General features: G+C 38.6%; 1 protein-coding gene across 1 annotated transcript; it reads left to right on the top strand.

The window, feature by feature from the left end:
• The first annotated feature begins 9,833 nt into the window (after positions 1-9,833).
• LOC149812865 (Protein kinase superfamily protein) lies at positions 9,834-16,102 on the top strand. The gene is made up of 7 exons (XM_089991482.1): positions 9,834-10,129; positions 10,259-10,443; positions 11,587-11,785; positions 11,875-12,038; positions 12,121-12,222; positions 15,770-15,892; positions 15,978-16,102. Exons 1-7 carry the CDS (start codon positions 10,060-10,062, stop codon positions 15,990-15,992), a joined length of 858 nt encoding a protein of 285 aa, XP_089847608.1. The 5' UTR covers positions 9,834-10,059; the 3' UTR covers positions 15,993-16,102.
• Positions 16,103-16,472: the final 370 nt, after the last annotated feature.

The following is a 16,472-nucleotide window of genomic DNA, read 5'->3' as shown; positions in this document are numbered from 1 at the left end:
TGACATGGATAGAGACCGTAAGTACGGCAGGCTTAGCCAGCGCGGCTAGGTCTCAGCGCGCCTGGATCTGTTTATCCAAGTAAAAAAAAAAAAGAAATAGGTACTTGAAAAACAAGGTATTTTTTTCATCTGAGAACTGTTGATCAAATAACTAAACTTATATACAGCATGGAAAAGAAAAACATCATTTGAAGTTTCAAAAAGTGTAGTGTTTTTCATGTTTCAGTTAAGTTAAAGTTACCAACATAACCACATGGGGGCAAAAATTATTGAGATATGTGATTTGTACCTCATATCAACAACATTATGCTGCCTCACAGTTATGGGCACCATGAACACGTGCATAGGATTTGCAATATATGGCATGTTTTTTTGGTGTGTTTGAGTAAAACTGAAGCAAATAGATCCATTAGAAAGAAACCAGTCTGTAAAACTGCAACTTTGCCAAGAGGCTAATGATACCGGAACAGGTAATTTCATGAGTTAGTTACGTGCATTAATCATGTAAAATTTTGTTTGTGCTTTCATGTAATTATGGTAATAATCTTCTCCAACAGAATAAAGAAATAATTGTGATTGATTATAAAATGTTATCATAAAACATACATATGTTTTAGTTGTTTCTCTTTAGCCTAGGGGTGAGCAACGGGCCCTACCCTGGCCCGTTTAGAGCTTGGCTCATCGGGTTTTAAGTGTGGGTTGGCTCGAAGATGGCCTGGCTTATATATTTATCAATGGGCCGGGTTTTGGCCCGGTTCTTAAGGGCCGAAGAGCAGCCCTTGACGTAGCTCATTGGGCCAATGGAACAATGTTTAGCGGGTCGGTTCAACTCAGCCCAAACCCATTTGTTGGTTATTTTTTAATGAAGTTCATAAATTAATTCCTCTAATTAATATAAAAAACAATGAATTAAATGAAAGATTAATGCACCTATCTAATTGTCTTTGTATTTCTTATATAATCAATGCAACTAATAGTTACCAAGTTACTATGCAACTAGCTACTTAATTTAATTAATTTAGGTAGCTCAGATCCATCAGGTCAGCCTGATAGCCCGTGGACCGACTCAGGCCCAGCCCATGTATGTAATAGGCCAGGTTTTGGCCCAATAGCTAACGGGTCAGGGCCTAAAACTTTGACCCAAACCTGGCCCATGGTGGGCTGGGTCGGCTTGGGCCCACCGGGCTGCCCGGCCCATTGCCCACTCCTAATTTAGCCATAAATCATCTACCATGTGTCGTTTCTTTTAGCATGGAGGTTCATGTTCTTGGTTATTTATGTTTCATCTAATGGGTTTGGACCAAGAATAAAATTCTCTCTCTCTCTCTCTCTCTCTCTCTCTCTCTCTCTCTCTCTCTCTCTCAGTTGGTTTCAATAATTTTTATATTTTCAGTTAGGTTTCAGGCTACTGTTGGGTCTTTTTTGTGCAAATTGTTTTTTAGATTGTGCTTTCCTGAACTGTTGAATATTTTTGTGCATATATATTAACTCCCTTGTATTGTAGGTACAATCGACCTGAGATTTTAATGAAATTTGGACTAAGTTATTTTGACTCAATATAACATGTGTGGATGTATTCAGTATGGTTGGTCTGCTTGGGACTCACTTGTTTCATACTTTTAGACGAGAAAATTTGTTTATCAAATCATGAAATTTTGATACATTTATGACGGCCAATTTTTGAATTGTTAGAAAAACATGTTCAAATGTTAGAATTTGAAAAGCCAAATATCAATCCCCAATAAATGGATATTATAGATCACATCCTTAAAGATCTACCAAAAAACCATATATATATATATATATATATATATATATATATATATATATATATATATATATATATATATATATATATATATATATATATGAAAAAATGCTCAATTGTACCTGCAATTGATGGCAACAGTTATATCCTACATGTGTACTTAAGATGAATACCTTACTCCCTTCATTTTGCCTTCTTGTTTTATCTCCAATATGAACAAAAAAAATATTTTCTAAGGGTGCTTTGCCCTATGATTCTTGAACTTTCTCAGCTATCTGTGATTTTTTATCACAATCACAGAAGAATCACAAGCTACACAAGCATGATAATATATGGCCTGTGATTCTGAACTTTTAGCTATGAAAATTGAGACCTTTTAACCTGTGAAAGTTGGTCACAGGTGTGAACTTGCAATCACAGGCTGAGAAATCACGATTTTGACCAAAACAGGCGTGATGAAGATGTTACTGTTAGGTATAGTTCACTCTCTTTTTCACGTAGAAGATTCTTTGTGTTTCTCTTGCAGGCATGTTTGGAATAAAGAAAAACTCTCGTAAGAAAATAAAGTTTTGCCTATGAGAGTTTTTGATATGAGAAGTTCTTCAAAATAAAGTTTTTCCCTTGTTTGTTTAGCATGAGAAAAATCAAGTGGGAAAATGTAAAAAAAATGAGAGAGAGGAGAAGGAGGGTGGTGGTGGTGAGATAGGTGGTGGAGAGTGTAAAAATAATTTTTTTCTTGGTAGAAAACATTCCTCCACCCTCCATGGAGGAATGTTTCCTATCAAAAAGTGCACTTTTTAGAAAAACTCTCAGCGAAAGTCTCTTTTTTAATCGTTTGAAAGGGTGGAAAAGATCGTAGGAATTTTTTTCCATTTTGCATCACTTTTTCTACATCTTTCTCGCTTCCAAACATGTCCTTGATCTTTTTAAAATTCTAATAGTTTCTTATATGTTTCAACCAAACATAATTAAGTGCACCGTTGGGAAACAAGATGGTCATTGCCAAGTTGAATTTTCTGTCAATATCACATGGTAGGGTCCCCATTAACCAAAAAGTAGTGGCATTAGTTATTACACAAAATGTTAAGCATGATAAGTATAATTGAATACAGCCACATGACCTTGTAGTAATGTCCAAGACTCATAAAGAGCAGGAGCAGGAGCAGGATGCTATCCGGTTCCATAGGGTCCATCTGGATCTTTTTTCTATTTTTAGATTTTTTTAAGATATTGGGTCATTGTATCTGATCCATTCTTATGATTAAGATAAGCTTATCTTAATTAGAAGGCTTATCAGAACTAGGAAGTTGGAGTCTGTTAGAACTAAAATTTTCCATCTATAAATAGTGTCTCCCTCATGACACGAGCGGACACGAATATTGACACGTATGGCCAATATTTTAATATTTTAATGATTTAAATATTATTTCAATAAAAAACCCAATTTTAATATTAAAATATCAAAAAAATAGTTTTTATGGATTAAAAAATCCATGTCCTCGTGTCCTATTTTTTTTTTTAAAAAAAAAAGAACTTGCGAGTCGAATCTGCATCATGTGTCCTCGTGTCGAAGTATCTTTGTGACATAGAAATAGATGCGAGAACTAGAAAATTTGATGGATTGAAGTTCAAAATTGATTGAGTTACTTTTCATTTTTTTCTAATTTTCAGTTATTTTCTAGATATTTTAAATTATTTCTCACTTTAATATATAACTTTAGTTTAATATCCCGTGGATGCCAAATCTGCAGGCTTCAAGGATGGCCTTCCTGATCACTTCTACTGAACTGAATCAATCAAGTATTGTAATATGCCTTTTTAGGATTTAATGCGTCAGATCATTTCCCTAAAAGCATTTTAGTTATTTTACTAACCGGATCGGGGACGGGATGGGGGCGGGGGAAACCGTAAGTCCCTTCCCTCCCTCCATCCCTGCACCAGTTTTGATTTTAACCTTCATCCCCACCTCCATCCCTGCATGGGTTTTGATTTTAACTAGGGGTGGCAATCGGGGCGGGTTGGCGTGTCAGCATACCTCAACCCGAACCCGAACCGTTTATTAAACGGGTCGGCTGTGGCAAACACGAACCCGACCCGTTTAATAAACGGGTAACCCGACACGACCCGCCAACCCATTTAATAAATGGGTTGGGTCAGGTAAACGGGTTCGCGGGTTGACGGGTCGGGTTGGCAGGTTGGCAGACGAGTTGGTGGGTTGACGCACCCGCTTAACCCGTTTATTAAACGGGTCAGGCGGGTTGGCATACCCCTAACACGAACCCGGCCCGTTTAATAAACGGGTTAGGCGAGTCGACCCGTTTATTAAACGGGTTCATTTTTTCCAAACCCGAACCCGCCTAAGAGGTGGGTTGGCGGGTCGTGTCAGGTTTTGCCACCCCTAATTTTAACCTTCATCCCCGCCTCCATCCATGTTTTATGTCCTCCATCTTCGGTCCAAACAGGGTGGGGCACCGTTTTCCCCGGTCCACTGCCATCCCTACTTGTAATTGAGAATTTTTTGCTGCTTGCTGAAGAGAAATCCTAAATTTTCATTTGGGATTCAATATTGCTTCCAAATGGGTACTTGCCTTTTCCAATTTAAGTTCCTGTTTTGTAACAAGCCCTTCTGATCTAAACACAAGCTGAATTCTCTGTTGGGAATGGGTTTACGAGTAGGGGGTGTCAACCAGTCGGGTTCGGTTCAGACCCAGGTGAAACCAGACTTGGGCCTGATTTTTGGGTATGGTATCGAGTCCGGACCTGGTTCTCATTGGACCCACCATAAAGAAACCATACTCAGACCCGATAAGAACTACATGAACTAGACCCGGGCCATACCCGGTAAAATGCTATTTTTTATTATTTTTACATTGAAAATTTGCAAATCTTATTCGTAACTGGGGTCGGGGTCGGGTCTGGTATAAAATTTCACAAACTACATGTATTAATTGAACTTGTGAGTCTGGACCTGAGACTTAATGGGTCTTCTTATTTATCACCATACCTAGACTCTATAGAGTTTTGTACGGATCGGACCCCTTGACACCCATATTTACCGGGGGAGCTGAGAAGTTAGAAAAGTGAAAAGGCCTCATTCAATGGAATTGGCAACTTCTCGAATGCCTCCTCAACCACTTTGTCTCAAAGGACCATGGGTAGAAGAGTTTGGCTCCACACCAACCAAAATCCTCATTTCCCATACCAACTGCTGACTTCCAAACATAGGAATGCAAAAGTGCACTTCGAATGGAAATGGATCATCAAGGCATGGTTCACATGATGTACCAACAGTGCCACAAATCTCATTCTTGCAGAAATCTCGTTGAGGGAAAATCTCATTATATAAGGAAAAAAACTGATTTTCTCAAGAAAACATCAGCATACATAAAAATATAGAGGCATATAAATGGAAATATAAGTAATATAAAAGCTATACAAAAAATTTTATGGTCCATTTGGCTTGGGATGAGGTCACATCCCAAGAAATGAATTGAGAGAAGGTAGCAAGATCTTTCACCAAACCTTTCCACATTTGTGACTAAGGGTGTCAACGGGTCGGGTTTGGTTCAGAACCATGTAGAATCAGACTTTGGGCCGATTTTCAGGTAAAACCAGACTGTACCCGGATTCATGTATTAATAGGACCTTCGAATCTAGACCCAAAACTTAATCGGGTCTTACTATTTATCACCTTACCCAGACCCTATAGGGTTTGGTCCGGGTAAACCAGACCCATTGACACCCCTAGTTGTGACCACAGCGGCAAAATCTTGTTTTTTCAAAAACTTGTGAGAATTTGAAAAAATTTCATAAATCTCGCATTTTTTTTTTGACAAAATCTCAGCAATAAATCATGGTATTTATGTTTTTTTCATAAATCTCGTGATATTTTGAAAATCTCACAAGAAATTATCGTTTTAAACTTTCATGCAATTTCTCGCGAGATTTTCATAAATCTCGCGATATTTGACACTATGGTTGTGACCCCTCGATGCCAACCCCCACCTCCACTTTCTTACAATGGAGATGTTGTCTAATGCTAAGACCTCCCCTTTGCCGCGAGCAAGTGACATGATTCCAATTGACTAAAACTTTAGGGCTGGCTACCCAGCTGGTAATTCATGTGGTAAGTGGGGTCCTGTGTCAAGCTGGAGATCTAGGTTCGAATCCCTCTGTCACATGGGGCATAAGAGATATCTGGTAGGGGTCTGCCTAACCCCAGCTTGCCTTTAAAAGAAAAAAACTTTGGAAGGACTGGTACCATCTAGGGGTGGCAATCGTGTCGGGTTGGCGGGTCGACCCGACGGGTTGGCAGGTCAGCATACCTCAACCCGAACCCGACCTGTTTATTAAACGGGTCGACTATGGCAAACACGAACCCGGCCCGTTTAATAAATGGGTAATCCGACACGACCCGCCAACCCATTTAATAAATGGGTTGGGTCGGGTAAACGGGTTCTCAGGTTTGCGGGTCGGGTTGACGGGTCGGGTTGGCGGGTTGGCAGACGGGTTGGCGGGTTGACCCACCCGCCTAACCCGTTTATTAAATGGGTCAGCCGGGTTGGCGGGTTGGCATACCCCTAACACGAACCCGACCCGTTTATTAAACGGGTTCATTTTTTCCAAACCCGAACAGGCGGGTTGAGGGGTCCGGTCAGGTTTTGCCACCCTAGTACCATCCCATAAAAATTTATTGAAAATGTGTATTAAACATGATTCAAGATTGTTGGGCATATAAAATAACATCTAATGATGCAAAGGTAAGCAGTTAAGAACATGACCAATCAAGGTTGCTTTACCAGGCTTAGCCAAGTATGGACCTGCAAAAAGAATCGATCTTGGCAGGTGAAAACCCTAGTTGCCATAAACCCCTCTTCATTTGGAAATAGCTACCTTGCTCCCTGAAAATATCAGGTGCAATATGATTGCACAAATATTTGTCCATTAAGCACTTGATCACCCTTCATCTTAAGGACAGGGAGGGCTATGCAGTGCTTAATGCATAAAATTTTGTGCAATCATATTGCACCCCATCCCGACTCCCTTGCTCCCCATTGACTGTAATAGCGATTTGGGCCAGTGAAATCAATTGCATGACCCAATTAGCAAAACAATCATTGATACTCATGCCCATCATACATTTCTTCAAGAAAGATCATCTCACCATGTCAAAAGTTTTAAAGAAATTGAACATGAAGAAAGGTTTACCCATTGATGACATACTATTAGGGGTGTCAATGGGTCGGGTTTGGTTCAGACTCAAGTGGAACCAGACTTGGACCAGATTTTCGGGTATGGTATCAAGTTTGAGTATCGGTCTAATTGAGTCTAATATAAGAGAAACCATACCGGGATCTAATAAGAACTACGTCAACCAGACCTGAACCATACCCAATAAAATAATATTCTTTTATCATTTTTACATTAAAAAATTGCAGGTCTTAATCGGAACTTGGGTCAGGTCCGAGCTTGATATAAAATTTCAAAAACTATACCCGGGTCTATGTATTAATCGGACCTTTGGGTCCGAACTCGGGTCATAATCGAACCTTCTTATTTGTCACCATACCCGAACCTTATAGGGTTTGGTCTGAGTCGGGTCCAGGTAAACCCGACCCATTGACACCATTACATACCATGCACCACATCATTAGCAAGGAAGACACCATCATGTAAATACCCACCCTTAGTGAACATCATTTGGAAAGGGGTGATGAGCTTCAGATTTAGTATTGATAGTCTTAAGGCCAAAAATGATAGGTCAGAATCTTGAAATATCTTCAGCATGCAAGTCCTTTGGAATTAACAAGAATTCTCATTTATTTAGTTCTTTGAGGAGCAGAGGTGGCTCAAGAGAAGTTGAGGCTTTAGCCATATATATATATATATATATATATATATATATATATATATATATATATATATATATATATATATATATATATATATATATATATATATATATATATATATATAGCATGTATCATGTTTCATTGGAAGCCCTCAGCATGTGAAATATAAGGGATATATATTTTTTTCATTTGAGGCCCTAGGGACTTGGTGCTTTCCCCGAAGGCGACGACCAAATCGCCGTCTTCATCATTTCATCGACGTCAAGAGAAAGGCTGTCATCTCACCTGATAAGCAACAAAAAAAAGAAGAGGATGGAGAAAACACCCTGATGGCCTGAGTTCGGACCCAAAGGTCTGATTAATACATGAACCCAGGTATAGTTTTTGAAATTTTATACTAGACTCAGACCTGACCCGAGTAACGATTAAGACCTACAAATTTTTAATGTAAAAATGATAAAACATATTATTTTACCGAGTGTAGTGAATATAGTTTTTATCAGGTCCGGGAATGGTTTCTCTTATAGTAAACCCGATTAGACTCGAATCCAAACCCGATACTATGCTTGAAAATCTGATCCAAGTTTAGTTCCACCTGATTCAAACCAAACCCTACCCATTGACACCCCTGTGGGTCCGCAGACCATCGATATTGAAATGACTCATTTATGAAACAAACACCATTATTCTTTTCATTTTAACTCGAGAAAACCACCTTACATGTGACTCATTGGTGCAAAAACCTCAGGCTTCCTCTGTGCACTGCTTCAGCCTGGCGACAAGGGACTCACTGCCGAGAGTTTCAAACTTGAGACATCCCTTTAACTTGGTGATGATCACCAGTCGCCTTTACCAAATGAGCAGAGCCTTATTGGTAAGGTTGGTAAATGAACCGAGCAACTTGTGACTTGGTTTGGTTTGGTTTGGTTTGGTTCGGTTCGGCTCGTTACAAACTCATTTGTCAGCGATTTGTCAAGCCACAAGCAGATCGTTTAGCTTAAACAAGTCCGGTCAAAATGCAAGGTTTTCAACTCGGGTGAGCTTGTATAGATAAAAAATATATATTGTGTGTAATATATATTTTAACTGTAATATATAAAGAGAGTAATGCATAAAATATATAGAGAAAGAGTGATGCATGGAAAATATATACATAAAATATGAACTATTAAGTGTAATATAAAAATATATGTGTTTCAAGTATAACATATATAAAATATATATTTCATCTATAAATAACAAGCAACGTTTTTATATGAGCCAGTTGGTAATTAGCTCGCCTCGCTCAGGGACAAGCCCAGCTTGAGCTTGGTTCAGTGGTTCTAAACACGAGCATGAGCCGAGTCCGAACATGCCCGGGTCGGTTCGTTCGGCTCGATTACCCGCCCTACTTCCTCTTGGACAACAAACACTATTTTTATTAACCATATATATGCAGTCATGCAGAACCTTTGATCGAGTTGGACTGTTGGATATCTGATCCAGATACAACCCAATTTCATCCTACCAGTCTGTGTCTGGAAAGCATTGTCCATTCCAACGGTTTGATCATCTGTTGATACCCTACTGCTGCTGGAATCACCAACCATCTTCCTGAATGTTTATCTTCCCTGAGTTTGTTTTTTTGTTGCGAAGGAATCATCATCTTCCTCCATTGAAGTATGAGAGTTGGTGTCGCCTGCGAATCAACGGTGGGTTGAGTTTCACTAATATAAGCGCCTCTTCCACTTGGAGAGAGAGCAGCAGCAGCAAATCAATGGAGTTTAGAGAGAGAGAGAGAGGCCTGCAAATCAATAGAATTTAGAGAGAGGGATCTGCAAATCCATGGTGGGTTTAGTTTCTCAAGTATAAGACCTCTTCACAGAGAGAGAGAGAGACGTCTGCGAATCAATTGTGGGTTTAGTTTCTTCAGTATAAGGTCCTCTTCCACTTGGAGAGAGAGAGAGGTTGTCTGTCGCCATCCTTATTGTCACCGAGCAAGCTTGTGGTGTGGTTGATGGAAAGCGTCCCCTCAACTCATGCAATGATTCCCTCTCTCTCCTCCTACCCAAAATGGGGCCTGTTGCTTTGTCTTCCCTTCTACAGCAAAGAAGAACCAACACGCTTCCCCCCCTACCCTTCCTCCATACTCCTCTTCAGGCATCCAACTTTCCCTTTCGTTTTCTTGATGACCCACAGGGCCAAATTCTCTCATTTCTTTATAAAACCAACTTTATTCCTTTCCTTGTACTGTAAGTGTCATATGTTTTGCTCTAAAAATCCAATTTTGGATTGAAATTCCTGTCTTCTTGTATGTTGGGTAGTCCCCAATTTGGACTCTGGCCCATGATTCTTGTTGTAGTTTGGCACTCTGTACGAGTTTTCAGTCTTTGCTGACTTGTGATTAAGTTGGGATTGGTTTTAAGGTCCACAAAGGTTTTGGTTTTTGGAACAGCAATTATGCCTTTTGGGTTCTTATCTGCTTGGAACAAAAGGAGGAGAAGCAAATCACATGATCTTAATGACCCCTGTAAGTTTGTTGTCCTATCTGCCGGATTTTGAAGAAGGTTTAGGTGATATAGACTCTTTCAACTCTTACTCAAATTTGTTTGGTCCTTAAATCTTATACTTTTATCATGTTATGAGTTATGGTATTTAGGGATATATAAACCTGTGGAATGTTGGCAACTTGATCATGGAGTTCCCGCTGTAAAGCGCAGACATGTTGCATCTGTGTTCACTTTCAAGGAAATGGAAGAAGCTACCTTCTCATTCAATGATGAAAATTTTCTGGGAAAAGGTGGCTTTGGGCGTGTGTACAAAGGGATCTTGCGGTCCGGGCAGGTATGTAATAAGCTAAATGGAAAATCGTGCAATTCAATGTCATATGTTACATAGTAGTTTTTTCTATAAGATAGAATATATGGTAATAAAAAATCTCTAGCAGTTTGAGTTTACTAGTTAGCAGTAGCTACCAAAAGAATCATTTAATTTTATGCCGTATGCTGATTTTAGTAATATCTGGATGATCAAAGCTTGTGTTCCCTTCCATATCTATTCAGTGATCATAAGGCTACAAAACCTTATGGTTAAAAGTTTTGTGCTTCACCATATAAGACAAGCTTTTTGATAAATGGCAAGTTTATGCATCCACCAAGACCAAGCATTGGACCAACCATATAAATATTGCAATCATGTATCACATCCCATTTGCTCCTCAATGAGTTTATTAGCTGAGAGTGATCACATGAAAGGAAATTTTAAGTTGATTGCATTGTTTCTTCTTTTCATTCAGTTTACTGTCTGTTAATCCATTTATGTGTGTTTTAGCCTCTGCATTTGACCTTAAACTCTGGGCTATGACACATCGATACGGCTGTGGATACAGCCATTATTATGAAGTTTTCAATATGACTAATATATAAGAGGACATGATATGGGGTCCAAAATGGAAGCCACACTGTCATATGGTACAGTAATCAGCTCCTGTGAATGCGTGCAAGCCATAGTCATGTCGGCGTGCCTTTGATGTGCAGTTATCAGCCATGATGAGTTTTGTGCAACCGCTTGAAGAGATCCTCAATAAAGAGGATGTTTGCCATTCCAATGTACGTTGGACATGCAAAAGCCATGTGGCAAATGTAAGACTGCATTAATATGCGTACTTAGCTGGCAAAACAATCAGAAGCCAAAATTCCATGGTTTAAATTTCTTGGTATCTCTCATATCCGATTGTTATACTAGTTTTCATTTAGCCTGCGTTCAGCTTCCAGATGGTGAATTGCATCCTACTCTTTTCTTCTGTCCTCTTTGGTTTTATTTGATTATTTTGTTGTGTCCACAAAACTTAGTACAATCTGAAGGATGCAAATTGGAAAACTTGTGCTTCATAACACTAAACAAATTTCTATTGAGAAGTGCCTGAAATGGCCTTAATTATAGATTCATGAGAATTCCTTTAGTATCTACTTCTGCATTCATGTGAAGGCTGTTGCAATAAAGAAAATGGAGCTGCTATCATGTAAGGAAGCAGAAGGTGAACAAGAATTTCGTGTAGAAGTTGATATTTTGAGCAGATTGGATCACCCAAACCTAGTTGCCCTCATTGGCTATTGCGCAGATGGGAAGCATCGTTTTCTGGTCTATGAATATATGCACAATGGAAACTTACAAAATCACTTGAACGGTAAGCTGTTTTGATCTTCAAACTTTTTAAATGTGCTCTCTCCCATATTTTTATCAAGACTTTAGCTCATAATAATTCTTTTGGAAAAGGTATTAAAGGAAAAAAGTTGGATTGGCCATTGAGACTGAAAATAGCATTTGGAGCTGCAAGAGGTCTTGCCTATCTTCACTCAAGTTCTGCATTGGGATTCCCCATTTTGCATAGAGATTTAAAATCCACCAACATACTTCTAGATGAAAACTATGAAGCCAAGGTAATTACAAGATGGCGCTATAAGTATTTGGATTTTCATCTATGGATAAAAATTATATGATTGGAAGTTACTTTGCTTACAGATATCAGATTTTGGCCTAGCTAAGTTAATGCATGAGGGGCAAGAAATGTATGTCACGAGGATAATTGGTACTTTTGGCTATTTTGATCCCGAGTATACAGCAGTATGTATTCCTGTGAATTCCATTTGTTTTCAGTTTCTGTTGATTATGTTTGACTTACAGAGTGCTACTTTTGCTTTCACTGGATATTTATCATACTTTTATTGTCAATAGAACTTTATCAGAATTTAGCATTTTTATTATGTGCACCATGTGGGAGGCACAAGGCATGGTTATGATTATAATGATGATGATGATTATTTGGCTTGCTATATTTCTAGGAACAGACCATACTGTATTGTATTTTTTTTGCAATGAGATTTTTTTTTCCATAAATATTTGGTGCTATTATAATCATATGTTGCCTAGCACAATTTTTAGTCAAAACACACACATAGACACACACATAAGTTAATTCTAATTGTTACGAATTAACAGGCAATGCAGATATATTTTATTTTCATCAGGTCTTTGTTATTATTTTTTGTCATTGTCTTGATTTTTCTGTTATTTCCTCTTTTCTAGTTTTTTTTGCTTTTTTGTTTCATATTAAAAAAATGAGTTCATGACACCCTATTTACCAGGAAAACATGTGCATCACAAGTTATGGGCTGAATGATGTTATTCTTAACTATAAGTTTTTAAGCCATGTCTCAAAATCTGAGCTGAACCATGAACCAAGATATAAGATTAACTATTTTCGTCAAGAAATCAATCCTCATGACACATGAAGTCAGATTAGGTGAGATTACAACACATGACCAATACTTTTCTGCTCACATTGGACAGTTATGGTGGTAAACGAAGGAATTACATATTTTGATGAAATAGTTAATTGTTAGTGAAAGTGGAAATGTAATCTATACTCTGGAGGAGCACCATCTTGCTGCAGAGATTTGCTAGCTAGGTTTGGATCTGAAACTAAACAGAGCTCACCTACAAACTTTTAAAATATTGAAATTCGGTATATTCTACCTGACCATGTGACATGATCAACTCCCTCGTTGGATATTTGATGGAACAGTTCCTTTCTCTTCATTTGGTGGTAAACGAAGGAATTACATATTTTGATGAAATAGTTAATTGTTAGTGAAAGTGGAAATGTAATCTATATTCTGGAGGAGCACCATCTTGCTGCAGAGATTTGCTAGCTAGGTTTGGATCTGAAACTAAACAGAGCTCACCTACAAACTTTTAAAATATTGAAATTTGGTATATTCTACCTGACCATGTGACATGATCAACTCCCTCGTTGGATGTTTGATGGAACAGTTCCTTTCTCTTCATTTGGATTTTCTTGCATTATCAAATAAACGCTCTGCACGTTCCAAGAAGTTGCTTCCCTTCTGCTGAGTTGTTCAGAAGGTGCTTCCATTTTATGGTCCCTCAGAGTGAAGGGTGTTGTAGGTAATACGGGACCTCTTACTTCCAGCATTGTGTTGTGCAGCTCCTGCAAAGTGAATGAAGGGAAGCTCAACCAGGCTCTTCTTCGTTTGAGCTGCTCCCACACATGCAGACCAGATGGAAGATCTGCCCTGTACTGGACAACAGATGGAAGTTTGCCTTTTGACCTCAGCCCTCCAGGCTATATGCCACCAGGTCTCCCCAAGTACAATGAGACGGGCAATCAGAAGACCACTGCTTTCAGCAAGGGACCACTCAAGATCCACTGCTGATTCGTTGACATGAGTATTGATCATTGATCTGATTAAGAAAACTTGAACCATATGAAGCTCCACTTGTTGTTCAATTGCCTCAAAGGACCATTGAAAGCATGGCCATCTCTTTAATTTACTTGAGAATCATTTAGCTTGAGAGGTCAACAGGTCATTTACGTCCTGCTCGTGGAGGTCTTAAACATAATTTACAATTAAATAAGGGTTAAGAACAGAGAGGATAGGAAGTAATTCCCGAGATTGCCAACTCCCCCACCCCCGAAACAACCAGAAAAGAAAAAAAGGGCAGATAAACAGTAAAATAAGTTCAGAAATAAATCATATTTTCTCTTGTATACCAAACAGAGTTGTTCAAACTGGTATTCTGAGGGTACTCATTTTCTGTTACAAAAGATACTGCTCACCAGTGAAGAGATAATCAAAGCTTTTACATTCAACAAAGAATCTCCAAAGTGTAATTCAGAATATGAAATGTCAGGTATGGGTACTGGTGCGGGTGTGGGTACGGAGTGTACATTCGGCAAAAGTTCAAAAAATGTGGGTATGGGGAAACGACTATATATATATATATATATATATATATATATATATATATATATATATATATAGAGAGAGAGAGAGAGAGAGAGAGAGGAATGGGTAGGTGCCTGATGCTTTTTGTGTCCAACGAGCTTGGATAGGGGTTTTCAGGTTGCTTTTCAAAAATGACCCTACAAATGTGTTCTACATGATTGATTTGCTAGGAAATCACACTTGGATCATGTTTTTTTGAGAAAAAAGATGATTTTTTAAGCAATGAATATTTTTTTTAAAATTGTAGACTGCTGATTTTTTAATCTTATAAAAACCTAACTTGGTGTTGGAATCGAACGATCCAAAAGTCGATTCCCACAAAATTATAAAAAAATAGAAAATAATCTTTTCAAAGCTCGGTAGACATACGATAGGCACAAATAGGTTAGGCTCCTACTCATTACTCTCTCTCTCTCTCTCTCTCTCTCTCTCTCTATATATATATATATATATATATATATATATATATATATATATAATCTTAAGGAATCCAAATTTATTATATTGGATCTATCCAGACTCATTACCCAGATTATAAATCAACCTCATTTAATCCTGAACCAATTTTAAAGGAAAGAAAAGATATTTTAAATGTAAAAGAGGAGGGGTAAAATAAAATTATTTTAAAAACAAGGAGGTATTTAAAATTTTTATGCTTTCATTTTTAAATGAAAGGGGTACTTGGTAAACCTCATTCCCACCGCCTCTCTCTCTCTCTCTTGATGCGAAGAAGAACTAGAAGAAGGAGAGGAGGGTCCATACCCCTATTCTCTCTCCTCTCTCTGGATGTGAAGAAGAAGAATGAGGAGGATGACCCCATACCCACTGCCCTTTGTTAAAAGGGTCGGGTCCGTGTTGGATCCGACCTGGCACAATGCGGTACTCGACTCATGGTGTACCCGCACTGCACCGCACACCTGCCCCCGTGTCGACACGGGTACGGCACCCATGTCGCTGTTACATGGGAATACTATGATAACTAGAATTGGAAAAGCCAGTGGGGTAGTTGTGAGGGTGCTGAGATGAAGGCACCTGATCTAACCCGACTAGTGCATGGGTGTGTTTGTTGCTTTCAGAGGTGGGTCACATAAGGCAGGGTGGTCGTGGGGCCCCACCCAGGCTTTTCCTCTCTTCTGCGAGGGTTCCTAGTCATAAAAAAAACGTTACAGTTTGTAAAGTGTGGCTTGGTTAAAGTTGCAAAGGTAACAAATTTGTACAGGAGTTTTTCCTGCTTAAATACCTGAAAGCCTATGTGCGCTTTAATGAAATGTCTAGATTAGTGGGCTCGATAAAACTTCTATACATCGTGACATGGTGCCTTTCAAATCTTTTAGTTCTCATTGGTCTTCATGTTGTTCCAGACAGGAAAACTTACGATACAGAGCGATGTATATGCATTTGGAATAGTTCTTCTGGAGCTGTTGACAGGCAGAAGAGCAGTGGACATGAACCAAGGACCAAATGATCAAAGCCTTGTATTACAGGTACAACTTTTCTTTGCATCTTAGAAAACACAGTAGCTGATTTCTTCACAGGTGCCTTAAGACGACTGAAAATTGTTCAGGTTAGACACATGCTGAATGACCGAAAGAAGCTGTTTAAGGTGATTGATCCCGACATTAGTAAGAGTTCATACACTTTGGAATCTGTTGCAATGTATGCAAATCTTGCATCTCGATGCATACGTATTGACAGTAGTGAGAGACCAATGATGATAGACTGTGTTAGAGAACTCCAAAAGATATTCTATATTAATTCAAAAGCATTGGGATTTGCTTCTGTGAATCTTTAATTTTTGGTGTTAAACATTGTATATGGACAGTGCATATTGAGGTCTTTGTACAATTTAAGCTAAGAAGTGCTACTTGATGTATCTTGCTTGAGTTGAAATGTCAAATACAGTCTACTTGTACAATATAACAGCAAACAGTTGGGACTGGATCAAGTCTGTTAAGGACTTGAAAAGCGTGAATCATGCTGTTGCAACTGTTTCAGTAGTTTCATGTTTCTGAACTGTAGATGATGCATTCTGCATCCATCAGGTTGATACATTACGCAAAAATG

Source organism: Nuphar pumila, chromosome 16 (genome assembly GCF_984573655.1).
Source record: "Nuphar pumila chromosome 16, dmNupPumi1.hap1.1, whole genome shotgun sequence".
Taxonomy (NCBI): domain Eukaryota; kingdom Viridiplantae; phylum Streptophyta; class Magnoliopsida; order Nymphaeales; family Nymphaeaceae; genus Nuphar; species Nuphar pumila.
The sequence above is the reverse complement of the archived record's forward strand: the minus strand, read 5'-3'. Positions and strand labels throughout refer to the sequence as shown.